The following is a 17,008-nucleotide window of genomic DNA, read 5'->3' as shown; positions in this document are numbered from 1 at the left end:
ATCATTTAAACCGAAATACTTACTAAAGTTCCTAACACCACAAGGACAGGACATTAAAAACTGAAATAAACGGCATTTTGTTTTCATTCACAGTAACGTTGGTGCCTGTATCTTTCCATTATTCACGCAGCATTGCTCCTTCCCATGGTTAACCTCAGAGGTCGCGCTGCTTGTGTAAAACTTTTTAATTGCCAGCAGCTGCCAACCCTAATCGGCTGCGAATCAACCGACGCTGGGCTGGCATGAGGCGATTTTCTCTGCTAGAGGTTCAACAACAAGCCGGCGGGAGCGCAACTGCTGAGCTGCCCATTAAAACGTGTTTGATTTGAGAAGCTAAAATACCACCAGGCAACTCTGATGCAAAAACAGATCAAACGCGCAGACAGGTTGTGAGTTTAAGTTTTATTATCTTCTTTTGTAGGTGATGTGCATACACCTGTGAAAGTTTCTTCTTATGCAAAAGAAGAAAATCACCACTTTAAGATTATTTATATTCATTCTGCATAGAAATCAAGGCTGTACCGTAACCCAAACAAGATATAAACTCTGTGTGGCTGCAAACTAAACAGCATTGTAAAAGACAATTTTGTCCTATACTACGCAGAATCCTTCTTATCAATTACTGATTAACAAGGTTAGTAGTTGAGTTTGGCATGTGTACATTTTCTAGATGGGTCACCTTTCTGCATCTAAAGCTTGTGCTAAGAGTCATTGGCAGTTTGTTAAGGTTATGTAAGTTTAAAGAGAGCAAAAGGGTGGGCAGCAAAACAGCCTCATGAAAGTCAATAAAATGCTAGAAGGATCTGTTTTACACTACAGAGTACTACTCTTCATCTTACTTGCACAGTTAAAACAATGTCATGATCATATTATTTAGGAAAAGATTGAGTCATGGCTCACAGTAAAATACTTCTATTTTTCAGGTATAAACAAGCCATACCTCTGCTAATGTGGAACTATTTTCTTCCTTCATTTCATCTTTAAAGACTTCATCTTGTGCAACCCTGAGGATTGGGTGCACCTACTATTAATTTTCAGTCCGAAATAGATCACTAATCTCTGATGGTGCGCTCGGCCTCCTCATCAGGGTTCGCCTTGCAGAGACAGGCTCCGCCTGTGAAACTCATGGAGGACAACATCGCTGTTTGAGCGGTCCGATATTCCACTGTCCACAAACACTGAGCCTGAGGGGAAACAAACATGGAAAAATATGTAGCAGGAATGTAGTTGCTGCACAGACAGGAAGAGGTAACGTACAACAAGACATACTGCTGCTGTAGGTGAGGTTGCTGCCGATGGAGGAGCTACGGTTGCTTTGTTGGTGAGCCGAGGTGGTAGCCATGACCACCGACAACATCTTGTTGTTCTGGGTGGCAGTCCGACTCCATTCTGTGGAGAAAATAATTGTACACAAATCAGGCTTTCAGTGAGTTTATTTAAGGTTCCTAATGACAGCTGGTGCGATGCTATATACAGCAGGGGAAAACAGCCAATTTTCATGACTTTCAGTACAATAATGGAAAAAACTAAGTATACTCCATATTTCAATAGCATTTAAAACTAACTCTATAGTCAGTTTTTGCCCAATTTTATTAGTCTTTCATATCATTGTGGAGCCACTTTGGCCCACTCTTCTTTAAGACATTGATTTAGCTAATTTAAGTTGCCAAATATCTGTTTCTTCACAACTCTCTTAAGGTCCCACCAAACATTTTCAATCAGGTTGAGGTCTGGACTTTACTAGGCCATTGATGTTTGTTATTTTCCAGCCATTGAGTTACAGATATCTTTTTGCAATTTCATGGATCGTTGTTCCGTTGATGACCCAATTTGGGCCAAGAGTCAACTGTTAGACTGATGGTTTGACAGTTGATGTACAGAGAAATTAATGATTAACTCAATGACAGCAAGGTGCTCAGATCCTAGGACTAGGTGTATGAATAATTGTGGGATTAACTGTAGGTTTTACTGCCAAATTCTCTCTTTCTACTGGCCAGACATCCATGCAACCAATGCTTGTTCAGTCTTCTTCTAAAAACACTTTCACAAATTTTAACATTTGACAGGTAACTGAGGCCTGTTTAGTCTGAGATGGAGCTATACATCCCTAGTTTTTAATCCTGGTCCTCAGGACCCATTGCCCTTCTACATTTTAGATGTGTCCCAGCTCCAGCATATCTAAATTGAATGATTGTATTACCTCTTCAGCAGCCATCAAGTGCTGCAAGGCCTGTTAATCACTCATTTATTTAAGCAAGAAGTGTGAAGGCAGGGAAACACCTCAAACATGCAGGACAGTAGGTCCTGAGGACCAGTATTGAACACCGTGTCAACGCACCTTTATTGTCCAGACCAGCAAACTGCCAAAACTCAAGCTTTCATAAGGGCAGCCAGATTTGTTGAGGTCCTATAACCTTTTGTGTCCTTCCTCAGTCCTTCCAGTTGTCATTGTGAAAGGATTTTTAGGTTAAATATCCACAGCACAAGCTAATCATTCACAACACTGCATGAGGGCATACAGGTATGCCTAAAAAATTGTGAAAAAGCTCAATATTTTTTGTCACACACTTCAGAAAGTGAAATTTAGAGTATTATACATTAAAATAGACAGACTTGACTGACTGGACAGATGTCCATAAAAAGGAGGGTGAGCCACAAAGTTTCATTGCTAAAGTAGTTGGTTGTTCACAAAGTGATGTGTCCTAGCATACTCATTGAAAGTTCAGTGGAAGGAAAAGGTTTAGCAATATGTATTTGACCTGAAGACCACTATCAGATTAACTTGGGCTTCCATTACACCTCAGCAGAACCACAGGCTGATCGCCTCCATGGTACACCGCATTGATATATCCTTTTTTATTGATCTTATGTAATATTAAAATGTTCTGACACATTGATTTTAGGTTTTCAAGCCATAATCATCAAAATTACAAGAAATAAATGGCTCGAAATATTTCACTTTGTTTCATGAATTTATATAACATGACTTTCTCTTTCTGTATGAGCGACAAAAGACAATTAACCTTTTTCACGATATTCAGATGTACATGTAAGTTATTGGTTTGATTTTCTTATAAGGGCTTAGGAAACGGGGACCCTTCAATGAGCCATTTATGCTACAAGTAAGTGTGGGTAGGTAAGCTAGTTTGACGACTTCCTCAGTTGGACCATAGAGGGACAAACTACTGTTGGGCAAATTGCAAACAAGTGAATTGAAAAGTAAACTAAGTTGTAAAGTTTTAAAATATCTGATTTGGGATTTCGTTTGCAGACTTGATGAACTGGTATTTCTATCTAAAATCTCTAAGGATAGAATCCTCTGAAAGCCTGATGTGTCTCATCTTTGTTCAGTCTAGATGACCAACCTAGGTTCTCAGGCAGCCGCATATTTCCACAACACAGATATGTTCTCCACATCCTGCGGACGTTCTCCTTTACCGCACAGTGGAAAACGAAGACAAACAAACCTACACAGGACATTTTAATCAATTAGAAATTAGCTTTTTTTGTTTCATAAAGGTATTTGTGATAAATCTAGGAGTGGAATACAACATTTCAAACCAGCTCTCACCTAGCAGAGAGTTGAATATAGTGAAAAGGTATAAAGAAGGGAGTCTGATTGCACCCCAGGTGAACAGAGCAAAGCCCCAAGTGAGGCCAAGCAGTAGGACAAGTCCAACAATGCTTCTTATGTCAGTCATTGTACTCCTGTTGGGAGACTGGTTGTGAGGGTTCTGCTTCTTGATCCGAGACAGCTGGACCATAACGGCGATGAAGACCACCAGGCAGAAGAGAAAAACGACGACAAAGTAGGCGACCACACCCACATAGTAGGCGATGTTATTACGCAGCCAGCAGCTACAGGGAGAGACACAAAAATGCTAAATGTGGGTTCAAAAGGGTATGCTAGCAGTGAAGATTGCTACACATAACAGCCATTCTTATTGTGTTTTTTTTTTTTTTAGGAAGCCTACATGCTTAAAACACAAAGTCAATTGTGATGCCACCATCTTCCAAAATCTTGATTTCTGAACCATAAAGCAATACATGTGATGCCTTGTGAAAAAAGAACTTGTTAGAAAAAGGTTACGTGTGTGTTTGCATGCAAATTGCATGTAAATTACAAGCAAAAACATACCTTTACACAATTGTTTACGTTAAAAAGTAGCAGTTTAACACTTGGGGATGTTTTTTATCTATTTATTGATTAAAGGACGACAGAAATAAAAAAAACAACTCAAATCTCTGAATGCTATCCCTTTTCATCTACAAACTAGCCTTACAGCAAGTTAGTGAAGTAGTTCAAACCTTCTTTGCACTTTTTAGTTTCACAACTGTTACTTAAGAACCATTGCTTTCAAAGTTGTGTGATTATTTACGACCCTTATCTTATTCTTATTTTTATACAAGCTAGCTGTAGCACTACAACACAGCTAGCTGCTACAAGTTACAAAATAACAAAAATAATAAAATCTAAAGCAAATTTCCACTTATCGCTCTTCTTTCACACTGGCTAGCAATAGAACCGCATCACAACCAGCTGTTAGAGAAAGTAAAAAAAAACATAGTAATTTCAAACTACCATGAGTTTTTGCTTGAACACTCATGTTCTTCTGCCCTCAGCTATGTGTCACTACATAACTTAGGCAGCGAGCTAAACAAATGGTCCAGGACTATGAAGAGCTTTGAATCAAACCACATTTTGTGAAACTAAAAGAAAATACAAAGAAACAAAAATATATTTCAACCTGTAGTGCTCTCATTCTTGGAAATATTACATTCACAATATTTGGGTAAAATTCACCAATACTTTCACTATCTTAAAACTATTCCATCAAAGTTGAAAGAAGGTAACTACTCTTAACATCATTAGCTTGTTAGCTGATAGCCACTCAACACAGCATGTTCAACATTTAGCAGCATACCTAATTACAAATACATCTTAACCTGGAGTTGCATTCTTACATGTACTCCAATTTTGTTGCAAAAAACACTTACAGATCACCCTGCATCAAGCACGCACAACGAACAACACAACTACCATGTTTCACTGTCTTCCTCCATGTGCACACTGAGACAAAAATAGCTTGACCTAAACAATATACCTCATGAAGCCACTAGATGGGGGTGTTTTAACACAAAAAAGAATTACCACAAGCTAAACATTTTTTTTCTCACACACTTAGGGACAGAATACATGTGATTGTTTATGATCCATGTATTGACTAGAAAACAACTGCTTGAAATAATCTTTTTGGGTTTCCTGTGAACTAATAATAAACAACTTTATTTATTGTTGTTCTTGTACACCTAGCATTAGCACTGCAGAGCCGCTAGTTGATACAGTAGTTTAGAAATGTAGCAGTTTAAAGCTTCCATGTGCAAACTCTTTAGCAGTAGTGGGAACTTTAATGGGTAGAAGCTATAGCAGTAACGATTTTAGGTTGTTTTGTTCATTTGTGTTGCTGAGGATGACAGTGATTATTACCAGCTATGATAGAACTTAGCTCCAGCAATAACTCATAGTGTTTGTAGGATGATAAGGCTGTGAAAAGCTAAAACGGCAGCCCTCAGCCTGGGAAACAGGAAAGTTTATATTATATATCAGAATCTATTTAGTAGAACATTTTGAATTTGCAGGGCTGATGTCTTAACATCAAGGTTTCCAAGAAAATGTCAGTGTATATTATTGGATTTTATTTACAATTGGTTCAAGGCAGACTGGTAACAGATGTTACGTTAACAAGTAATGATTAAATTGGAGAAAAATAATTTTCACTAAATGAAATAAGTGCCACAAATCTCACAAGTCATCAGTAGTCCCATTTTCATGTTTTCCAAATTGAACCAGACCATAGTTGTCTTTGTCCACCGATATGGTAATGACCACCACGATGAGAGGAATACCTGGCAGCCACAATAATTAGAGAAAGATGGTTGTCAGTAAAATTAATAGTAAAAATATATAACTTTTGAAGCCCACTTTTGACATTTCTTACCCCAGCCCATTAGGGAGAACTTCAGCATGTATCTACTCAGGTAGGGTGTGAAAACTTGCACAATGCTTAGGTACATGTGCAGAGCCTCAAGTCCCGCCCAAGTAAATGACGACAGCAGGAAGTAGTGCAGGAAGAAGGCAGTGCTGATGCAAACATTTTCAGGTTTGAAGGTAGACAGCCATCCATTCAGCAGAAAGACCAGATTGAGGAGCATAAGGGAAAAGCAGAGCTGGACCAGGATCTTGGCTGGAATATCGCGGAGCAGTTTTCTGCAAAGACAGATTCATCAGTACCGTCTACAGAAATAAACAAAATATACATTTCTGTGTAGTAGTCTATGTATTTTGATTGACGTAAATAGTTGGTATTCTTACTCAAACAACAAATATGTTATCAGGGTGACGGCTAGAAAAACAGTAGAAATTCCACAGCCAATGTTGGTGATGAAGGTCAAAATTGTTGCCTGCTGACGGTCAGTTATTCCCTCTCTGGACAAATCCTGTATTAAAGTAAAAACAGACAAGAGGTGAACCCCAAAAAATAATCAGACAATTCTTCTATTGAGTTCCTCACAGAGACGTTATTAGGCTACTCCAATTTGTGACTTTTCTATTATTTTTCGAACTAGAAACATGTGGGGATATACCAGCAGTATTGCAAAGGAGGTGAGATGATTGCAGCTGCAGGTCGTGTATTCTGGAGTGGCGATGACGACAGAGCATCCAGTTTCATCCCAGCCTCCTACGTTCTCTAAAACAAGAAAAGTATTAGATATTGAATCATTTCAAGAGTCTTTTAAGGTTCCTAACAGACCTAAATATTTGCACTCACTGTTCTTAGTGAAATTCCAGAATACACATGATGTGATGTTTTCCTGCAAACCAAGAAAGTGAAACTGGTAATTAATAAGCTTCTTTGGGAGTGTTTTTGCTAAACCTTGACAAATTTTATGTTTTTTGTTTCCTTCCGAATTTGTTTTATTGCGTTTACATTGATATGACTTCCTTCTGCAAGAAGCCAGCTGTACTACAGCGAAAATCTGTGTTGAAGGAATAAACTGCACTGTGGAGCCATCACCACTTAATTATTAGAGTGGGTTGAGGCAGAAAACTATTGAAATTCTCAAGTATTCTTATTACCTATACTTACTTGACTTAAATTCATGTGCATGATGGTAAATGTGATGTTCTCCTTCAGATTGCAGATTGAACGATTAGCCACACTGGACCCTAAAACAGCACTGACAGCTGTTTGGTGTCCTACAGAAGAATCCTGCAAAAGCCATAAACTATGGGTGAAATCTTTTAAAACAGCACTTTTCTATCTGAGTAGTTTGTCAAGCATGTCTAAAAGGTAGATCTGTGAGCGGGTTTATAAGGACAGTAAAATCTTTAACTTAGTAAAACATAATATTTTGAAATGAACTGCAGTGCTTTGTAAAAAGTGTCAAACGTCTTGAACTTTTCATTCATCTGGAACAGTTTTTCATGTTACAACCACAACTTTCAATGTATTGTATTGGGGTTTGATCTGACAAAGAAAAAGTAGAGCATAATTGTGAAATGGAAGGAAAAAGATAATGGATTTTAGAATATTTTATAAAAAGAAAATACAAAAAATTGGGTGTGAATTTGTATTTATCCATAGACACTAAAATAAAATCCGATGTATAATATGAGCAGAAACTTGGGCCATCAGAAACTGAATCTGAATTGCTCAGACTAAATTTGTATTTGCATAATTTGAAATTAAATTGATGTGAAAATTAATTTTTATAAACTGAAACTGATTTTAATGGTTTGAAACTGAATTGACTTGCTTTAAAAATATATCTTGTTGTATTAAAAAAAATTTTGCGTCACACATCTGGGAATGCAACAGATTTCTCAAACATAGATTCACCGATTCAGGGATGACATTCACTATTGCAGTGTCCAAATTCAGGGACTGCATCCTTCGAAGGCCATACTTGTAGGCTGATTACGTGATAGCGAACACTCCTCCAAATGCGGCTGACAAATCTGTCCTTCTTTTCCCCAGATTTGAAGGATGGGTCAGGTGTATCCTTCATGGCCCGCCCTATCCCTTGATTCATTGCAGGTCGAAGTGGATTGTTCAAACGGAAGTAGCAATGTACAAATCTGGCCTTTGTGATAAAGCCATGAAAGGTCTTGCTTGCAGTTTTTCATTTGCCATGTAGGAGACACGGTAAAAATGTGGAAGAAGGGGCTCTAGTCAGATGAGCTCAAAATTGTTATGATTTGAGGGTGTTTAAGTTTTTGTTTTGGGTTTTTCTCTGATTTTGTTGTCCAAGTTGTGTTTTGGATCTTGCTTCTGTTCATGTTTTCCAGGTGGTGCTTTAGTTTCTTATGTTTCTTGTATTCTGTTCTTGATGCAATTTGTTTTATTTCTGTAAGGTGTTCCCAGTTAGATTGTGTCTTTGGACTTCTACTTTGTTCCACCATGTTTTGTTTTCATTCTCTGCCTCTGCCAAAGCAATCAACTTCATCTGGTCCACCTGTTTAATGCCAATCAGTTCTCTGTGTCCTGTCCATATATACTCTGCTGTTTTGTTTACCCTTTGTGGATATATTCACTCTGCTCGGTTCATGCCAACATTGTTGTCATGCTAAACCTGTTTTGCCAAGCCTGTCCATGTCCTCAGCTGTAAGCCAGACCAGCCCATTTATCACGTCTGCCTTTGCTACCACTTGCTTGTTGTGAACTTTTCTTTTGGAAAACCTACTCACCACATCTCTGCCTGCTTGTCTACATCCTAGGGTCCTCTTAAACCACATCCTGACAAAAATGTAACTAACACTGGACATCACCGTCCCTGTGGTAAAACACAATGGTGGCAACATCATGCTGTGGGGATGCGTTTCATCAGCAGGGACAGGGAAGCTCTTAAAAATATGTAAGAGAAACTGGATGGTGGTATATACAGGGTAATACTGGAAGACAACCGCTTTAAAGCTGCAAAAGACCTCAGACTGGGATCAAGGTTCACCTTCCAGTAGCACAAAAACACTAAACATAGAGCCAGAAGTATAGTCGAACGGTTTAGATCAATGCTATAAATAATGAACAATTTGCAGTTGGACAATTTATTTACACCAGGCAAACACTTGATATGATCAAGAGTAAAACTGAATAACGAAGTAAAATCCTAGAGCTAAGTGGGCTTTCTTTGTTGAACAGGATGTGAAGCTACTTAAGACATAGAAAATTATTTGCAAAGTTGGGACAACATTGATCAACATGCTTGGGTGTTGCTTGTGATGTTCCTCAGAGTTCTGTATTGATTAAAAAAATCTTCATTCTGCAGATAAATTATTTTTATAGTGACACAATTTTCTTAGGACTGCTGAAAAATTTACATTAGCAGAACAAAATTACCTTAGAATTGGCTTGACAGTAGTCATTTTTTAAACCTAAATAAAACCAAATTAATCTTACCTCACAAGCACACAAAGAATCTTTAGAGATACATAGATGGAGTATATATCGAACGAGTAAATGAAAATAAATTCCTCCATAATTAATATTATTGAGAAAATAAGCTGCAAACCTCCCTGCAAGAAGCATTTCTGTATTAAATAAAGGAAATAATGTTGTGAACCACAAATGCCTCAACATGTTATACCGTGCACTAGTTCTGTCATATCTAAATTGTTGTACATAGGTAAGGGGAACTACTTAGCTCTGTACATCATAACAGTTTTGCAGTAAAAGCAATAAGGATAAATCATATTCCCCCTGATAGAGGTCATACATATGCACTACGTTTAAAATCAAGAAGAATAAAACTCACTGACATGGTTCGGATTTGACAACACAAATAATTAGTAGAGCAAATTATTTTCTCCCTAGTGGCATTAAAAAGAGTTTTTCTTACAAAGATGGAAAGCACAGTTTGGGGGGTGAATTGAATTTAAACTGCCTATTTGTCAAATAACACTAAAAACATCTGAATTTCTATACATATACTGGAATCATTGGATTAATAATGTTAAGCAATGTTCAAGATCGTTCTAGATATAAAATATGTTCAAGTGGTCATATATGGACAAGTTAAAGAGGGTTAGACTGAATATTTACACAATCTGTATATGGCTATGTACTGTATGTATGTTAATATATGTGCATTATGGCACATAGAGAAACATACAGTGCCTCGCGAAATTACTCGGCCCCCTTGAACTTTTCAACCTCTTGCCACATTTTTGGCTTCAAACATAAAGATATAAAATTCAAATTTTTGTGAAGAATCAACAACAAGTGGGACACAATCGTGAAGTGGAATGAAATTTATTGGATGTGTCAAACTTTTTTAACAAATAAAAAACTGAAAAGTGGGGCGTGCAATATTATTCGGCCCCCTTGCGTTAATACTTTGTAGCGCCACCCTTTGCTGCAATTATAGCTGCAAGTCGCTTGGGGTATGTCTCTATCAGTTTTGCACATCGAGAGACTGAAATTCTTCCTTGCAAAACAGCTCGAGCTCAGTGAGGTTGGATGGAGAGCGTTCGTGAGTGTTCTTCAGCTCTTTCTACAGATTCTCGATTGGATTCAGGTCTGGACTTTGACTTGGCCATTCCAACACCTGGATACGTTTATTTGTGAACCATTCCATTGTAGATTTGGCTTTATGTTTTGGATCATAGTCTTGTTGGTAGATAAATCTCCGTCCCAGTCTCAGGTCTCTTGCAGACTCCAACAGGTTTTCTTCCAGAATGGTCCTGTATTTGGCCCCATCCATCTTCCCATCAATTTTGACCATCTTCCCTGTCCCTGCTGATGAAAAGCAGGCCCAAACCATGATGCTGCCACCACCATGTTTGACAGTGGGGATGGTGTGTTCAGGGTGATGAGCTGTGTTGCTTTTTCACCAAACATATCGTTTTGCATTGTGGCCAAACAGTTTGATTTTGGTTTCATCTGACCAGAGCACCTTCTTTCACATGTTTGGTGTGTCTCCCAGGTGGCTTGTGGCAAACTTTAAACGAGACTTTTTAAGGATATCTTTGAGAAATGGTTTTCTTCTTGCCACTCTTCCATAAAGGCCAGATTTTGCAGTGTACGGCTGATTGTTGTCCTATGGACAGACTCACCCACCTCAGCTGTAGATCTCTGCAGTTCATCCAGAGTGATCATGGGCCTCTTGGCTGCATCTCTGATCAGTCTTCTCCTTGTTCAAGATGAGAGTTTAGAGGGACGGCCAGGTCTTGGTAGATTTGCAGTGGTCTGATCCTCCTCCCATTTCAATATGATTGCTTGCACAGTGCTCCTTGGGATGTTTAAAGCTTGGGAAATCTTTTTGTATCCAAATCCGGCTTTAAACTTCTTCACAACAGTATCTCGGACCTGGCTGGTGTGTTCCTTGGTCTTCATGATGCTCTCTGTGCTTTGAACAGAACCCTGAGACTATCACAGAGCAGGTGCATTTATATGGAGACTTGATTAAACACAGGTGGATTCTATTTATCATCATCAGTCATTTGGGACAACATTGGATCATTCAGAGATCCTCACTGAACTTCTGGAGTGAGTTTGCTGCACTGAAACTAAAAGGGCCGAATAATATTGCACGCCCCACTTTTCAGTTTTTTATTTGTTAAAAACGTTTGACACATCCAATAAATTTCATTCCACTTCATGATTGTGTCCCACTTGTTGTGGATTCTTTACAAAAACTTTTAATTTTATATCTTTATGTTTGAAGCCTGAAATGTGGCAAAAGGTTGACCAGTTCAAGGGGGCTGAGTACTTTCGCAAGGCACTGTATTCCCTCACTTTTGCAATCATGCACTGCTTTGTGTTGGTCTATCATATGCAAATCCCCATAAAATACATTGAAATGTGTGGTTTCAAGGTGACAAACTGTTCAAACATATATGAATAAACAAGGAAGGTACAATAAACCCAGAGAAGTTAAGAGCAGAAATATACCTTAAAGAATGAATTATGTATGTAGAAAGTGAACTGGACTCTGTTGACCTCCTGCTTCTCTTCAGGACTGAGACCTGCTGTAAGGGAGGAGGGCAAGTCCACCGAGCCCAAAGCAGGAGCTGACCTTTTGACTTGAGACCTGTTGACACCTCGGAGCTGAAGAAAAAAGATGAAGATGATGAGATTTTCTTTGGGAGTGATGAGGATGGATAATATCAGGAATGAGCACATCAGAGGGACAATGCATGTTAGATGTGTTGGAGATAAAACATGAGAGGCCAGACTGAGATACTTGAGATGCATAAGATAGGATTAGTTGGAGACAGATGACTCACTGTGGCGACCCCTGAAAGGGAAAGCTGAAAGAAAAGGAAGATTACATTTACATTACATACAAATCCAACATTACGTTGTTTTATCCTAAAGGGTCATTAGACTCCTCATTGAACTTTCTTCAGAGTTATTTTAGATGGTAATAGCTGTGGGCTGGAAGGATCTGCTCAAGGAGTCTGTGTCGCAGCAGATCTGAAGATGCCTCTGACTGAAGACACTGTTTAATTACAGCATGTGATCATTATGTTTTTCATTTCATTAAGCATTCTTCTTTCCACAATCAGGGCTAGAAGCTCCAGGATAGTCTCCGCAAAATGGACACAACCTTCTTGTTAACTTTTTAAGTCATTGGCTCTGATGTTGCTAGCCCAACAAATCATAACAGATGAGACTGCACTTTCCGCAGAGTTCTCGAAGATCTGCAACATCGTGTTATAAACACTGAAGGACCAAAGCTGCCTCAAGAAATATAGTCTGCTTGGTCTCTACTTGTATATGACTTCACAGTCATGTAGCTTGTTTTGTTTACATTCAAGATGAGATGATTGTTTCCACACCATGCCCCAGAGTAGTGCACCACTTCAACATAGTCAGTCTTTCATTCATCTTTCATCCAGTCTTCTTCGTATTTCTGTTGAGGACAAGATTGTGGGTTCCACCAAAAGTCAGAGATGTAAAGAGTGAATCAGAAGGGTGAGAGTACACTCGCTTGTGGTCCTCCTGTGCTAGTGACCGCCTGGTTAGACACACAACCCTTCAGTCTCACAAACTGAGGTCTGTTTGTTAAGTAGTCACGGATCCTGGTTAATGTGGATATCATGGTGAGTGGTTGTGGGTAGGACCAAAGTGCAGAGAAGGAGACGCCAGGAGACAAATAATGGTGAGTTAGAACCAGGCCAGGACATAGGATACATGACCAGGTACGACCGGGAACAAAGATAAGTACAACCAGGACACAGCGATAAGTACGATCAGGACACAGCGGGGAACAAAGGCAACTAAGGAACTTAAATACAAACAGGAAATGCAGGGAGAACCAATGAAAAACAAGACCAGGTAATCAGGGGAAACTAAGAACAGGTGTAGAACAGACTGCAGGGAGACAGAGTGAGTGAGACCAATTAACATAATAAACACAAAACACAAGGTAAACAAAGAACCAGACTAGGTAAAAATAAACAAAAACACAAGCACTAAACATACACACAGGCTGGGCATGACAGTGGAGCTGCCTGCCTGTGTTTTGTAGAGTTTCCTACATACTAAATTAGGCTCCTAATCATACTGTAATTAGACTGATAAAATCATATATAACCATGAGAACACTGAGTAGAATAAAAAATCTTTTATCAAAGTGGGTAAGGAATGTCCCACTGGCAATTATTTAATGATGCATGGTGTTTTAGGAACATCTTGTGTTAGATGGCTACATTTTGTACCCAAACATCTAATGACCAAGAGCAAAATCACCAACACTGTTTTCAACAGTAGTAACAACTTTGCAAAATACTGGAAATAATGAGGGTTTGGATTCAATAAATGGACGTTAGATTAAGAACATTTGTATACAATGATTTGTAGGCAAGTTGGCATGTTTAAATTAGACAACAAGATATGACCACATTCTTTACGGGCTCACCTGTACATTATCAGTGTTAAAAATCTCAACAGAGGTTTCAGGAAAGTTGGTCCCATTCACCCTCCTTACTGCCAGAACCAGAGATGTTGAGGACAGGATGCCACTGTCACCAGTGACTTCCAACTTCAGACCCAGATTATCCACCAGCTGAATCAGCCTGTCATCAGCAAAGAAAATATATGCATTACAAAGAATAAAAACATCTGTAGTTGTGTATTGATGTTTGAAGAGTATATCAGTCATACCTATTTGATGATCCAGAGAGAACCTCTGGGTCAGCATTCATGAGGTTGCTTATGATATTAATGATGTTTTGTCCCACTGATTGAGAGACAGATGGTTCCTCCAGAAGTTTCTCCATGTTCCTCACCATGTTAGACACCTGAAACGGTTGTTAAATTACAAAGCTATACACCCAGAGTTCACAAAAAGAACAGTATTCAGTTCCATAATCATTTTACCTGGGAGGAGTTTAGCTTAGACACATCTTGTGTTTGCTTCAGCAACTCATTTGCCAGTTCCTCCTTATTTATTGCACTAGTATTTGTCTTTCCAGTGGTCATCAATGTTGTTCCAGTCCCTCAAAAAAAAGGATCAACCAAATAATTTATAAACCTCAATGACTTTCTCTTTGTTCCACCAAACTCTCTTTATTCAGACCAAAAATAAAAATTTGAAGCTTTACTTACTGACAACTGTGCTTGTTGTGGGTTTGGTCGTTGGGAGAGTTGTTTTCCTAGTACTTGAAGATACGTTTGTAGTAGTTGTGCTTTTTGTTGTTGGACCATGTGTGGTTTCGGCAAATATGTCAACTGACATATTAGCTGTTGTTAAGTTGGAACCTAATGGTTTGGTTACTTGAATAGTGCTAATAGCTGTGGTTGAGCTGCTGTCATTTTCAGCATCTGAAGTCGTATTTTCTGTGGTTGAGTTTGGGTGTGTAGTTCTGCTTACTTCTGTAGTAACGGCTACAACCGTTGTGTTTATGTTGACAGTGGTTGTATTCTGTTGTGGTTCTATAATCGGTGCGATAGTGATGTTGAATACAGTTGATACATTTTGAGGAGATTTGGTTACTGTTGTATAATTGACAGAAGTCTTAGTTGCCAAAAACAAAGTGGTAGAATAATCAAGTGCAGTTGTATTGTGTACTGCTACAGCATTGTTAGTTGTGTTACTGTCATTGGGTGACGTAGTATTGTAGGTTGTTGTGAGTGTTGTAGCATTGTAGACTATTGTATGCTCTGTTGTGTAAATGTTGCTGGGTGTTGTTGCATTATAGACAGTTGTGTAATTGTTGCTGGGTGTTGTTGCATCATAGATTGTTGTGTAGTTGTTGCTGGGTGTTGTAGAATTGTGGATTGTTGTCTGATTGTTCTTGCTGTTTGTACCATTGTATACTGTTGTGTGATTGTCGGCAATTGTTGCATTATTGTAGGCAGTTATGTAATTGTTGCTGCCTGTTGTAGGATTCTTGGTTGTTGTGTAGTTGTTGCTGGGTGTTGTAGGCTTGTTGGTTGTTGTGTGATTGTTCTTGCTGTTTGTACCATTGTATACTGTTGTGTGATTGTCAGCAATTGTTGCATTATTGTAGGCAGTTGTGTAATTGTTGCTGGCTGTTGTAGGCTTGTTGGTTGTTGTGTAGTTGTTGCTGGGTGTTGTAGAATTGTGGATTGTTGTCTGACTGTTCTTGCTGTTTGTACCATTGTATACTGTTGTGTGATTGTCAGCAATTGTTGCATTATTGTAGGCAGTTGTGTAATCGTTGCTGGCTGTTGTAGGCTTGTTGGTTGTTGTGTAGTTGTTGCTGGGTGTTGTAGAATTGTGGATTGTTGTCTGACTGTTCTTGCTGTTTGTACCATTGTATACTGTTGTGTGATTGTCAGCAATTGTTGCATTATTGTAGGCAGTTGTGTAATTGTTGCTGGCTGTTGTAGGTATGTTGGTTGTTGTGTAATTGTTGCTGGGTGTTGTAGGCTTGTTGGTTGTTGTGTAATTGTAACTGGATCTTGTAACATTGTGGATTGTTGTCTGATTGTTCTTGCTGTTTGTAGCATTGTATACTGTTGTGTGATTCTCACTGAGTTTTGTATCATTGTAGGCAGTTGTGTAATTGTAGCTGGGTGTTGTAGACTTGTTGGTTGTTGTGTAATTGTTGCTGGGTGTTGTAGGCTTGTTGGTTGTTGTATAATTGTTGCTGGGTGTTGTAGGATTGTAGGTTGTTGTATAATTGCTGCTGGGTGTTGTAACATTGTGGATTGTTGTCTGATTGTTGTTGTGGTTTGTAGCAATGTAGACTGTTGTGTTATTCTCAGTGAGTGTTGTATGATTGTAGGTTATCATATAAATGTTGCTGGGTGTTGTAGCATTGTGGATTGTTGTCTGATTGTTCTTGCTGTTTGTAGCATTGTATACTGTTGTGTGATTCTCAGTGAGTTTTGTATCATTGTAGGCAGTTGTGTAATTGTAGCTGGGTGTTGTAGACGTGTTGGTTGTTGTGTAATTGTTGCTGGGTGTTGTAGGCTTGTTGATTGTTGTGTAATTGTTGCTGGGTGTTGTAGGCATGTTGGTTGTTGTATAATTGTTGCTGGGTGTTGTAACATTGTGGATTGTTGTCTGATTGTTGTTGTGGTTTGTAGCAATGTAGACTGTTGTGTGATTCTCAGTGAGTGTTGTATGATTGTAGGTTATTGTGTAATTGTTGCTGGGTGTTGTAGCATTGTGGATTGTCTGATTGTTCTTGTGGTTTGTAGCATTGTATACTGTTGTGTGATTCTCAGTGATTGTTGCATCACTGTAGGCAGTTGTGTAAGTGTTGCTGGGTGTTGTAGGATTGTAGGTTGTTGTATAATTGTTGCTGGGTGTTGTAGGTTTGTTGGTTGTTGTATAATTGTTGCTGGGTGTTGTAGGATTGTAGGTTGTTGTATAATTGCTGCTGGGTGTTGTAACATTGTGGATTGTTGTCTGATTGTTGTTGTGGTTTGTAGCAATGTAGACTGTTGTGTTATTCTCAGTGAGTGTTGTATGATTGTAGGTTATCATATAAATGTTGCTGGGTGTTGTAGCATTGTGGATTGTTGTCTGA

General features: G+C 38.8%; 1 protein-coding gene across 2 annotated transcripts; it reads right to left on the bottom strand.

Moving 5' to 3' along the window:
• Window positions 1-383: 383 nt before the first annotated feature.
• adgrg2a (adhesion G protein-coupled receptor G2a) lies at window positions 384-16,742 on the bottom strand. Of its 2 annotated transcripts, XM_047350190.1 has the most exons (15): window positions 14,613-16,742; window positions 14,385-14,503; window positions 14,169-14,305; window positions 13,924-14,080; window positions 11,952-12,107; window positions 7,149-7,271; window positions 6,831-6,873; window positions 6,646-6,749; window positions 6,374-6,498; window positions 6,000-6,268; window positions 5,808-5,907; window positions 3,572-3,858; window positions 3,366-3,467; window positions 1,270-1,389; window positions 384-1,184 (listed from the first exon to the last, which is right to left on the bottom strand). In XM_047350190.1, exons 1-15 carry the CDS (start codon window positions 16,486-16,488, stop codon window positions 1,084-1,086), a joined length of 3,819 nt encoding a protein of 1,272 aa, XP_047206146.1. In that variant the 5' UTR covers window positions 16,489-16,742; the 3' UTR covers window positions 384-1,083. The 2 variants fall into 2 exon arrangements, with proteins under 2 accessions (XP_047206146.1, XP_047206147.1); XM_047350191.1 differs by lacking the exons at window positions 3,366-3,467; window positions 3,572-3,858.
• Between the last annotated feature and the right edge of the window lie 266 nt (window positions 16,743-17,008).

Source organism: Girardinichthys multiradiatus, chromosome 21 (genome assembly GCF_021462225.1).
Source record: "Girardinichthys multiradiatus isolate DD_20200921_A chromosome 21, DD_fGirMul_XY1, whole genome shotgun sequence".
NCBI lineage: Eukaryota > Metazoa > Chordata > Actinopteri > Cyprinodontiformes > Goodeidae > Girardinichthys > Girardinichthys multiradiatus.
Note: the sequence above shows the minus strand (reverse complement) of the source record. Positions and strands in the feature narration are given on the sequence as shown.